Source organism: Myiozetetes cayanensis, unplaced genomic scaffold (assembly GCF_022539395.1).
Source record: "Myiozetetes cayanensis isolate MyiCay16 unplaced genomic scaffold, myiCay2020 scf3, whole genome shotgun sequence".
In the NCBI taxonomy this organism is placed as follows: domain Eukaryota; kingdom Metazoa; phylum Chordata; class Aves; order Passeriformes; family Tyrannidae; genus Myiozetetes; species Myiozetetes cayanensis.
In genome coordinates this window covers 47,770,092-47,782,568 of record NW_026087521.1, presented here as the reverse complement: position 1 = coordinate 47,782,568, position 12,477 = coordinate 47,770,092, and the positions used below count along the sequence as shown (strand labels likewise).

Sequence of the window (12,477 nt, the reverse complement as noted above, 5' to 3'; positions counted from 1 at the left end):
GGATTTCAGAAGAGTAAAACTGCAGTGCATAATTTTGTATTGTGAATTGTCTGTGTAATTCTGAATAGCATTCTGGTTTTGCTGACACAAACACAAGACAACACAAGATCAGTGAACCTAATTAGGCTTTTTAAAAATCATCCTTGGTGGTGGTGGTGCTAATGGGGTGATCCTATGTGAGCTGTAATGTCAGCACTGGATAAATGTGAGGAAAAGGGAACTCTTAAAACTAATATTTCCTGGTATCATCAAACCGTAACATGGGATGAAGTAAATTGGTTCTAGGTATGCAGGGAATTACCATTTGACAAGGGTAGAGGCTTGTTCCTGTCCAGTGGTTCATCTTGCAGTCTCTAGTGAGCTTACATGAGTGATGATCCTGTTGTTAAACAGATTAATGTAAGTTCCTAGCCAATGTCCAAATGCAGTTTAAGTTCATAGAAATATATAGAAATAGAAATATAGAGAAAATATATAATAGAAATATTAATAAAAGTCCCTCTACCAGTGCTTGAAGGAACCATCTAGAATATAAATACTTAAAGACTAATTCCATGAACGTGTGTCTATTAAAAAAAAAAAAAAGTGAGTTGTTTTAAGAAGCTTATATTATCCACACAATTTTTCTGTATGGAATTTTAGTACTTATGAGTCATTATGTTGGGCTTTTTGTTTAATTAAAATGGTTGGCTTTGGAATTGTCTGCCATTCTTCTGATGTTTCATGTGCCTTCAAGTACAAAGCAGAATTTTTGATACTGAACTGTGAATTAGAGATTTTAAGACATGAATAACTTTCAAAGTAATAATCTGCAGTTTTGTTTTCTGTTGGACTCTGCAGAGTGAGAATGCTCGCCTGGCTCTTTGTGAGCACCCCCAGTGGACACCAGTAGTGGTCATTCTGGGACTTCTACAGTGCAGCATTCCTCCTATTCTGAAAGCAGAGCTACTTGAAACCCTTACTGCTTTTGGAAGATCTCCTGAAATAGCTGCTTCACTCTGGCAGTCTCTGGAATATACACAGGTATTTTAGGATTTTCAGTGCTTAGAACTATAGCATCCCACTTTGTTGAAATTGTCAGTACTGTATATGAAATAGTATTGCATTTCCTCCTAAATTTTCTTTTGACCATTGTTGAATATAATTTTTTTCACCTAGTTTAATACTTTGGAACTATTTTGAAAATGACAGTATTACTTTATGCCTCAGAGATCTCACTGGCTGTTCTTATTTTACATAAGTACAGGTTTCCCAACAGACAGTCCTGTTTGAACTGCAACTACTGGTTTATTTTTAACTGCTAATAAGAAAGCCTCATAATAACGACATCTCACCACCTTTGCTTCCTAAATTATGGTATTCCTTAAAATATAACGTTATAAGAGATAATGAGGGAAATGTCTTTTCCCTAGCCAATGTAAAACAAAAATCCTTAATGTGAAAGTATTTCTGCCCTTTTGTTTCGTGTAACACTAAACATGATGCAGATCTTTGAGGATGTAAAGCTGGAAGCATACAAGTGTAAAACATATAACTCAGCCTTTCAGACAGAAAGATCTTGGCTTTTTACTTTTTAAGAGGATTTAGAAAACCTCTTCTTGAATCTAAAAGATAATGAGTCTCTTTTACTCAATAGAAATGATGGAGATGCACTTTAATTTTGTAAAATATGTTGTTTGTCTGTTTTCATTTCTCTTTCTGTTTTGAAGATACTACAAACTGTGAGAAGTCCAGGCCAGAGACAAGCAATTGGTATTGAGGTAAGAGTTTCTCTGTACCTGGGCAGCCTCTCTGATCATCTGCATATGAGTTTGGGAAACACTTGCAGAGGCTGCATCTGCTGTGAGTCCATGGGAAACCTTTCTAATAGGTGCTGTGGTTTCACTGATTTGTTACTTACTTTCAGTCCTGCTTGTAATTTCTGGAAAATTTAACTCATTTTTGCATATATTGCAGCATCTAAATATGCAGAACAGCATCTAAACCCCCAAATTCCTCATAAGCACTTCTTACTAAGATTTTCCTATTTTTCTAAACTGGATGCACTTTTACTACATCTTGGTGCAGCTCACTTTGCTTCTAATAACAGTGGTAAATAAAAGTAAAGTATGTAAATGTTGAGGCATATCATCTAGTAGCTCAGAAAGGAATGGAAGTGTATTGCTGAACTGAAATAACAATACTGATGCTTTCTGACTTTTGCTCCGTTTGTAGTGAACTGTGGACAAAAATGCTAAGTCAGTTCACTGTAAAGTAACTCACAGATGATGCTTTTATATTATTTGTTCTCATGTGTTTCTTTGTCGCCCAAAATTGTGATTTTTTTTCTCCTTCTGTTTTTGCTGTCCTCTTGGAAAGGTTGAATTGAATGAGATTGAGTCCCGATGTGAGGAATATCCTTTAACTCGTGCCTTCTGTCGACTCATCAGCACGCTAGTGGAGAGTTCATTCCCAGCTAACTTGGGAGCAGGTCTCCGCCCCCCAGGCTTTGATCCCTATCTCCAGTTCCTCAGGGATTCGGTGTTTCTCCGATTCCGCACCAGAGCTTACCGGAGAGCTGCAGAAAAAGTAATTTTTGTTTGTAAATATTTTTTTTCTTAGCATGTAGTTAAAATGATTTGGCACTGTTGATATGGCTTAGATGTTTGAGAAGCTGTGCAAGTTTGATGCAGTAAAAGTAACCTAGAGCACTTCATAGTGTTTTGATTCTGTAAACGGGTGATTTTTTCAAGTCATGGGTCATCAGGATATACTTCAAAGGAACCAGTATAAAGTGTCCTTTAAAAGAAAGTTTATATTGCTGAATTTCTTTACTATACAGGATTTTGCAATTTTACTATGTGGCTAATGACTTCTGAACATTACATGGCCGAATCTGCAAATGAGATTTGTCCTTTTCTAAATGTTTTTACTTCAGAAAATGTTTCTGACTTGCTAAACTAAGGAATTTGACTTTGTTTTACAATACATGAAAGCACATGCTAAACCGTATCCTGGAAGCTAGCTATTTGTGATCTATTCTTAACTGTATACCTAGTACAGGCTTCTTATTGCTTATAGTTTTAATATACTAATATGTATATTGTACAATAGAGCCTAAAATAGGTAATTTATTTCAGTGTTCCATTTTACTTCAGAAAGAAAGCTTGGCCTTCCAAATTACTTGACATGATGACTTTTAAGTGTTGTTGTCATGACAGTCTAATTCTGAAATACTAGCCATACTTCTGATCCAGTACATCACTGCACTGCCTGTTGTATACTTTGTCATTTCTGTCTTGCTGCAGTATCAATCTTATTCTGTGTATGAGTTTTCTTTGTTTTGTGTTTCTCTAGTGGGAAGTAGCTGAGGTAGTCCTGGAAGTGTTTTACAAACTGCTGCGGGACTATGAACCTCAACTTGAAGACTTTGTGGACCAATATGTGGAGTTACAAGGTTGACTTTTCATTTGTTCACTGACAAACAGAATTGTAACTTGTTTTGCTCTGTTACCTCTATCTTAGGATCTTGTTTAATATTGCAAATAAGCTGTTGGAAATTCAGACCAAGGGTTTAAGATAGAAAGATGTTCAAAAACTGTCCACATACTGTCAGTATCTACCTTGTTGATTCAGTAGGGCTTCATGGACACTGTTTTCTACTTCCCTATCTCTACTAGGAGGATAACTTCCAACTCTTTCATTTTGGATTTGGTTGAAAAGCAGCATTTGACACTTAAACAACACCTTTGTTTTGGGCTTGTTCCTCTGAGTTTCTTTGGTCTATATCCAAATCATGACTATTCATAGGGTTAATTTAAAGGTGTCATATTTGCTATATCCTTTAAAATTAATATTATTGATATATTAATTAGTCAGAGTATACAGTACGGTACAATTATGACCTGAAGTCATTAAATTCTGGACAGCTATTCTTTAAAAGGCCAAAGTAGATGACAGTTGCCTCATTATACGAAATTTAAGGCTTATTTGGGGTCCAGATTTTTTTTTTCTTAATACAAAGTTTTTCAGCATGAATTCCATCCTGATGCCTGTGGATTTGCTTGTAGCAGTACAGAGCTGTGAGAACCACTTCCAAAGTGAAAACAATTTTAGACATGCTTCTCAGTGAGCACATCTCAGTTTGAAAGGCCTCTGTGCCTCATACTTTGACAAACAGTACTTGGTAGCATAACTGGCTCAGTAAATTTCTGTTAGCTTGTTCCTGTCCTCAGCTAGTCCTTCAGCTTGTATGATTATTTGTGGCTTACACGATACACAGAAGAAACGGGTTTATCTCCTTTTGACTAGATCCATTTTTTGAAGGGAATTCAGTATGTGCAGTGGCATGGCATGTTTAGTGGCATGTGACAGAGCAGCACAGACATGGAACAAATGGAAGAAGGGGACTGTTTAGGCTGATGTCAAAAGAAACTTTTCTCTCATTCTCACTTGCATATTGGAAAAGAGTCTTACTGTTCTACTTTTATCCACCATTGTTTACTAGGAGACTGGATAAATCAGAAGCATTAATCTTTTATTTCATGGCCCAAAGACCTTAGCGTTTTAGGCTAGTAGTTGCAATAGACATCCATGTGTGTGTACACTCTGAGCATCAGGGTTTTAGGGGACCTTCTCTGACTCTTTTTCCCTCATCTTCTTGCAGATTTGGGGGGATGTAAACTTTTTCCTGTTTCTTTTTGGTCTTACAAAACCATTTAATGTAGCTCAGCTCTGGTGTGGTATGCAGTACTAGCATTGATTTGAATCCAACATCAGATCTACTTGGGGAAAGTCTTAGCTGGTTAAAGCTGTAATCATGCTGTTAGATATTGAAAAGTAATGGTAATTGCCATTACAACCCTTCCCAAACTTCTAAAATTACCTCAATGGCTTCTCTATAAAGAAAATCTCTGAAGACTTTGTATGCAAGATGTATAATCTATTTAGATGTTGCTTACCAGAGGAGCTATTGGGTTTTGTAGTTTATACTAGTTTGGGTAATGGAAGGTTTCTCTAATAGGGGTTGTGTTGTGGGTTTTTTTTTACCCCATCTGTCTTTAGGAGAAGAAATAATAGCATATAAACCACCTGGATTCAATTTGATGTATCATCTATTGAATGAGTCCCCGATGCTGGAACTTTGCCTTAGTTTGCTGGAAGAAGGGGTTAAGCAGCTGGATACTTATGCTCCATTTCCTGGTATGTGCCTAGAATTTCTTTTTCATGTTAAGTTAAAGTGTATAATAAGTAAGATTTAAAGTTGACATTGTATATCTCTACCTTGGTGTTGTTTTTCTTGTATGTAAAAATTGTGTTTTGGGGGAAGTTTTCCTACTAGTAAACAATGGACAGGTTTTTCCTTGTTGCAAGGCTTGATGAATGAGCTTTATGAATATTGTCTATTTATCTCCTCCTTTGTATTTCTTATGTTCTTTGTGCAGGGAAGAAGCACTTAGAGAAAGCTGTACAGTATTGCCTTGCACTTCTAAACTTAACCCTACAGAAGGAGAATATTTTTATGGACCTATTGCGGGAGAGCCACCTTTCCCTTATTGTCACACCGTTGGAGCAGCTGCTTCAAGGAATCAATCCTCGCACTAAAAAGGCAGATCACGTAGTGAATATTGCTAGGTATGTGCAAAGCACTAAGAAGGGAGGAGTTTTGGAGGCACAGAAGTGTTTGGTTCCTGGGTTCCTTTCGTTAGATTGACTACCCAATGCTTCTCTTTACACAGAACATCTCATGAGTTATTTTTTTTGGTGGGAGGGAGATGTTTTAACAGGTGGTATGGTCTGTGATTGTCTACTGCAAGATTGAGATCTGTATTTATAATTTTTTCTTTCTGAACTTCTCTCCCCCCCTGGCCCCTGTCATGATTTCCTCCTGGCTGCATTATGTTCAGTGATTCCCTTGCATATAATTTTCTTTTTGCCCCAGACTTTGATTGTCATAGTGGGAAAGTTAAGCTCCATTTGGTTGCTATTGGCCACATACGTTACAGTGTTGTCCATTAGTTACTGTTCTAAACATATCAGACTAGTAATGAAGCTTAGTTTCAAATGTGAAACTTCAGGATTTCCAATTCTCATTGACACCTGCTACTTTTTAATTTTATAATAATTTTACAGACAAATCAACATTTTGGTAACTAGTAGAATTGAGTGCATAAAAATGCAGCGATATTTTGACATGGAATGCATTAAAATATTGAATTCTTTCTGTGTATGTGTTTTGCCTTTCATTTATATTTCTTTTTTACCATAACAATAGTCGAAAAATAGTTTTTAAAAAGTATCCCTTTTAAGATCCTTTTAATTTTTTTTTATCTTGCCTATTTTGAGTACATGCAATAGTTGATTTTACCTAATTTGGGTCTTCAGTGATGCTCATTTCTGTGTGATCTGAAGGTATTTTCTCCATGTTTCTTGTGTGAGCCTGTGAACAGTTGTCTTAACTTACCTTGCAGTGTTTAATGTAGATTTTTGTAAAAAGAATGGTAAAAATTCCAGGAAGGGTTATTATCAGCATATTCCTCTCTCCTGATGGAGAAGTGTTGTTTCATGTAGAGTGAAATTTTGTTTGTAGCTTTAGTGTTATCTCATGTAATATGATTTGTAAATTTTTTAGTTCTAAATATTCTTTAATTTCTCATCTGTGCATTACCATCTTGAAATAGTAAAATTCTCAACAATTTCATTACAATAAGCTTGTATTTTTAAAGGTATCTTTACCATGGAAACAGCAACCCTGAACTGGCTTTTGAAAGTGCCAAGATTTTGTGCTGTATTTCTGATAATTCCAACATCCAGATAAAGCTAGTTGGTGATTTCACACATGATCAGGTAAGAGTCTGTTTCTTTGAATCTGGAAAGAGAAAGTGATGGAGAAGTACTAGTGCTCCATCGTGTTATTTTAAAGGATAGGTCTCTACATCAACTATATTAAAACTGTGTTTTGTCTTATATCTACTTACCTCTAAACAGTCTTTTGCTGTGGCCTAGTGAAAAACAATTATTTCATTAATAGAAAAAAACAAAATCATGAATGTTTGCAAGAAGGGAAAGGATAATATTCTCTGAGATGTGGAGACTATTTTGTAATTTTATAGTCTTCAACCTGTGTGAATAGTTTAGCATATTTTTTTTCTGTTTCGTGGCTAGCTGCTAACCTGTGCTTAGAACAGCTGTGACTCTTAACTCCTGCATATTAACCAGGTTGTATAATTTTTGTCTAGAACTTCTGTCAACTTATATGAAAAGTATTGGTTTTATTACTCCTAAAATTCTCTTTGTGTCCATCTTTCCATTGCCTAAAACAGAGTATTAGCCAGAAGCTGATGGCTGGGTTTGTGGAATGTTTGGATAATGAAGACGCAGAAGAACTAATTAATCCAGATGAAGGTATGTAACAGGCTTCTTAAAATGGCTTAAACTGTTGTCTTTTGCTTGGAATGAAATTACTGAAAGAGGCAAAGAAAGTGCTTTTAGGTCAGAAAACACTCCTCCTCTGTTGTTTTCTGTGGAATTCAACAGAATGAAAAGCACCAGTGTCTTGTTAAGATATGTCCATAGTATGATGAGCAAACTACAAACTGAGTCTGTTTTCAGAAGACAAATATTTAACATTGGTTTGGGTGTATTATTTAGAGTTGTATTAATAGGAATTTGGAATTTTGGTCTTATATCCCTCTGCACTAATATAAGTTGATCCTTTAACATTCTTTTATTTAACTTGAAGAGTGAGGATTATTCTGTTAAATGGATTTCTTCACTTCAGTATTCACTTCATCTGTTTTTCTTTTTTTTTTTTCCTCCTAATCAAGAGCTGGAGCCTGAAAAGAAGCGGGCACAAATCCACCATGAAACAAGGATCCATATTCTGAATCTCCTTATCACCTCTCTTGAGTGTAGTCCTCCCAGCCTTGCTCTGTATCTCTTGGGATATGAACTAAAGAAACCTGTCAGCACCACAAATCTGCAAGATCCAGGTATGAAGAGAAGTTGATCTGACATTTAATTAGTTCTGTTTCCAACACTGAGAAAATTTATTGGAAAATTCATAGAGAAAAGCCATTCTTTTTAAATTTAAAAATTAAGGCCTTGTTCAAATTCTCAAAAGCTAAATTAAAAGATACAGTGATACTCAAATGCAGCATTTAAACAACTTCAGGATTTGATCCTTTGGTTAAGTTGGATTTTGGAACAGATTTGAAATGAGAATTGTCGAGAAAAATAATAATTTAGAAATTAAACATTAATTTATTTACTACTTTATGCAGAGTAGTAGTGTCCCCAGTATAAAGAAAACTGATGTGAAGATACAAGAAGTACATACATATGACAACATGGGAATCTACAAAGCAGATTATCACTTTGAACTAGTTACACTACTTGACTATTGTCCTGTCCCTCCTCAAACTCCCATTTAAAATTAATTACAGGGAAGAAAATCAGTTTTGTTTTTTAATGTTGTAGAGTAAAACCTTTTAGAACGTGTGGATTTTCATTCTACTGCTAGGAATATATTAATAGATTTAAATATTCATACTGTATATTTATTTGTATTAATATCTGTATGTGAGAATATGAACTTTGAAGCAACAAGAGTGGCATTTCTAAAGTTTCTTGAATTGGTGGGAATAACAGCATGTTAGTATGTGTCTTGTTTGCCTCCTCAATTTCTAACTTGTATTCAGTACAAAACAGACATTGATAAACTTGAGCAAGTCCAGCAGAGGTGGTCAGGGAGTTGGATTACTCAGCCTATGATGAGAAGCTGAGGGAATGGGACTGCTTCAGCTGAAAAAGAGAAAGCTTTGAGGGGACCTAACAGTAGTCTTTGAATGCCTACTAAGACAGTAACGAGAGGATAAAACCAGACTCTTGAGAGGTGTGTGTCAGAAAGATGAGAGGCAGTGGGCATAAATTGAAAAAAGAGAGGTTCAAACTGGATATTGGAGAAACTTTTTCACCAGTAGACAGTGAAGCAGGCTGGCTAGAAGAGGTCATGCAGTCTTCATGCTTGGAAATTTTCAAGACCCAGCTGTATAAAGCCCTCAGCAATCTGGTCTGATATAATAACCAAGCAGTAGTTTGGTGTTGAGGTGTCCTGGTGTCCCTTCCCGTCTGAAGTATGAGAGTCTTTCACTTTGTTATAAACAATGTTTTGAATAAATAAGTTTGAACAAACATTTGATCATTTGATTTTAGTTATTTAGAGAAGAATATTTCTCATTATCTTTAGGTTTGTATTGGATGCTGTGGCCCAGCAGTTTTTAGTTCTTCATAGTTCTAACTGAAGAGTAGATAGGACCTTATAGGACCTGAATTTTATTTCTTTGGATATTTTGAAATTCAATAGTTACACAATACAGGTAACTGATATGCACCCACACAATTTTAAAGGTATCATATGTTAGGCCAGTGATGAGGAAATTTGTTGTTAATAATGTGAAGAAATAATGACCATAAGACATGTGCCTCAAGATAGTAATTTCCTGTGAAAGCATCAATTATACATGTTCCAACAGAGAAGATGATTTCCTCTGTAAGAACTATGGTTATTGATGCTTTTACTGCCTCAGGACATCTTTCTGGGTCGATGAAAGAAGTAATTGGCTAACGAAAGAATGCAAAAAGACAGGATTTTGACTTCAGTATTAAAATCTTCTCCCTGTTCCCCTTGGTTGCAGTGTCAGGTGCTTTTATGAGCATTAGTCACATAATGGCTGTAATTATAAAGACAGGAATTTAAAGCTGTTCTTTGAAATTATCAAATGGTATTCAGTTAAAGTTTAAATGCAAAAATTCAAATCGATTCACTTATAGACTAACTATAAATGTTTTCATTAGATTTTTGCTGAAACGTGGTTCTTTCTTTGATTTTAGTTAGTGGAGATAAAACTTTGCCAGCTGTTTTTGCTGTAGCTCTGTGGAGCAGTAGAGTGCAGCACAAGGTACTGAACAATTTAGGTTCCATAATTCTGTGTACTAACCTATATGTACTGTGAAGACAAGTAAGATCAAGAATGTTAAGAACTTACCTTTCTATTTTAAGGTGTCTTGGGTTGCCCACGGACTTGCCTTCATGCTATTTTGAACATACTGGAGAAGGGTACTGAAACAAGGAATGGGCCTACAGCAGTTCGGGAATCTCCTCATCTGGCAGAACTCTGTTACCAGGTATTCAGCATATATTCTGTAGGCATATACTGCAAGTAGGCTCTAAATTAAATTAGCTATTTCTTGGTTGGTGAGCGCAAATGGATGATGGCTTTGATAATAGTTTAATTTTTAAAAGGCGTATGTCAGGTTTCTCTAAATGTTGAACTCTTTTTCTGTGTGGAAAAAGTAGTGTCTTGTAGTGTCACAGAAATCAAAGAATCTGCACTCATGTCAGAAACTTGGAATTGGAATATACTTTTAAAACTAATGTCGTAGATATTTTTGGTCAGCTTTTGAATCTGTTGTGACAATATGCAAATTTTTATTTTATTTTTTTCATTTTGGAAGTGTAGTTTGACAGCAAGTAACATATAATCCCAAATAAACCAGTGAAATTCTCTGATTCATTCTGGAGCCTTGACCAAATGTGTGTCTGAGGGGGTGAGATGGGGAAGACAGCTGAATTAAACATATGTGTAAGGTAGCTGATGTTTGGATTTAAATCATGGAATCATGATTACATACAATGCATCATGTTGAAAACCCATGGAATCTAGAAAGGGTTTTAAGCATTAATAAAAGCAGAAGGCAATTCTGTAGAAGGGGGGGAATTTTTTTACATTTCCAGTCTTGGTGAACATGGAGACTGAAAAAGACACTCATTTTTAAGTGAGCTGAACAAACAGGCTTATCTAGTGTCACGTTATGAACAAATAGCCATTGTAATTATCCACATGCTGGTAGTCCTTTAGTGTCATAATTCAGTATCTGTTATAAGTAATATGTTCAACTTTGGAGTAAGCTAATGGAAAACTTACTGTAAATACTGGTAATATTATTTGACCAGTAAAACAGTGTTATGCATCTTGTTTGATTTGGTCATTGGTTTGTTTTTAAAATAAATTCCATTAATGGATATCCACCGTTTTTGATTGCCAGGTGATCTATCAGTTGTGTGCATGCTCTGACACTTCAGGTCCAACTATGAGGTATCTGAGGACCAGTCAGGATTTCTTATTCACTCAGCTTCAGTATTTGCCATTTTCTATCAAAGGTAATTATTATACTAAGATGAGATTGTGCATGCTTAAAATGCAATGCATTCTTTGACTCCCTAGGAATGATAGAAGAAACATAGGTAGCATTATTAAACTGAATTAAATACAGCCTCTGCTAATCTTTTAATTCTGCAAAGACTGAACTCTCCCTACTTAGGAAGTTCAGATTACTAGGTCTGATTTTTTCCAAAAGAATGTTAGCTTTGGAATGCATCAAGTCTTCAGAAGCAAATCCTAATCTATATTGTAATTATCATTGTAGTTTTTGTTAGATTATGCTATAGACAAAAAAAAAAGAATGCTGCAAAGAACTGAGGGAATACAAGGCTGATGGTTTTAACCACCTGTATCTTTCCTTCCTTTGAATAAAGTACTTTTAAGCTAATAGATGCATTTTATGTTTCAAATTAGCTCTTCTCTGTTGTCTTAAACTGAATAAATGTATTTAATCACCTTATCAGATGCTTTACCACTAGTCCTTTGTGCAATGATAGTAAACTTAGCATTTAAGTACATGTATCCAGCATATGTAAAGCACTGTAGGTGACTCTTATATAACTTAGAGATTTAAATTAAATTAGTATAGAATAGGAAGATTCCAGGAGACCCATGTTCAAGTCTTACCAACTGTGATTAAAACTACAGTTCACTTTGGGTAAATGTCTAATTATTTTCACTGAAATTGTAACGTAACCCTATTTGCACATGAAGCACTGCATTCTCCACAATGACTGTTAGAACAGGTTGTATCCTGATTTGTTACATATGTGTATATACTTAATTGCATGTATGTGTATGATTTTTTTCCCAATAACTACATTTTAATTTAATGACTTTTGTGAGATCTCTGACCTTTTGTCTCATAAACAATTGTTGAATGAGTAATAAATAATGACATCCTCTAAAAGCTTTCTCAATTGAAAAATGCTTCCCTTGGAGTAAGTAATATTATTTATGTTTGATTTTGTAATTGTTACCTTGTCACCATCCAGAACATGAGATTTCAACACTGAATCAAATGTCTTGGCTTATGAAGACTGCAGCTATAGAAATGCGAGTGACATCGCTGAACCGCCAGCGCTCCCACACACAGAGACTGCTGCATCTACTGCTTGATGACATGCCTGTGAAACCATACTTGGGTAAGAGGAATTTATTGTGAGGGTAAATGGAAGTATGAGAGACTGTGTTTGAATTCTTTTCTTTATAAGTTTGTAACAGTTTGCAAAAGCAGGTGAGGAATTGCCACTGGAGAGAGATGGGAAGAAAGACG

General features: G+C 35.4%; 1 protein-coding gene across 1 annotated transcript in view; it reads left to right on the top strand.

The window, feature by feature from the left end:
• Positions 1–12,477, top strand: part of NUP205 (nucleoporin 205) — a 49,777-nt gene that overhangs the window by 18,992 nt on the left and 18,308 nt on the right. The window contains exons 13-24 of the mRNA XM_050324649.1: positions 841–1,023; positions 1,710–1,760; positions 2,359–2,568; positions 3,337–3,436; positions 5,044–5,181; positions 5,424–5,613; positions 6,705–6,825; positions 7,302–7,383; positions 7,806–7,970; positions 10,040–10,164; positions 11,086–11,200; positions 12,197–12,346. Coding sequence (XP_050180606.1) covers positions 841–1,023; positions 1,710–1,760; positions 2,359–2,568; positions 3,337–3,436; positions 5,044–5,181; positions 5,424–5,613; positions 6,705–6,825; positions 7,302–7,383; positions 7,806–7,970; positions 10,040–10,164; positions 11,086–11,200; positions 12,197–12,346 — 1,630 coding nt within the window. The remainder of the gene's footprint in view (positions 1–840; positions 1,024–1,709; positions 1,761–2,358; positions 2,569–3,336; positions 3,437–5,043; positions 5,182–5,423; positions 5,614–6,704; positions 6,826–7,301; positions 7,384–7,805; positions 7,971–10,039; positions 10,165–11,085; positions 11,201–12,196; positions 12,347–12,477) is intronic.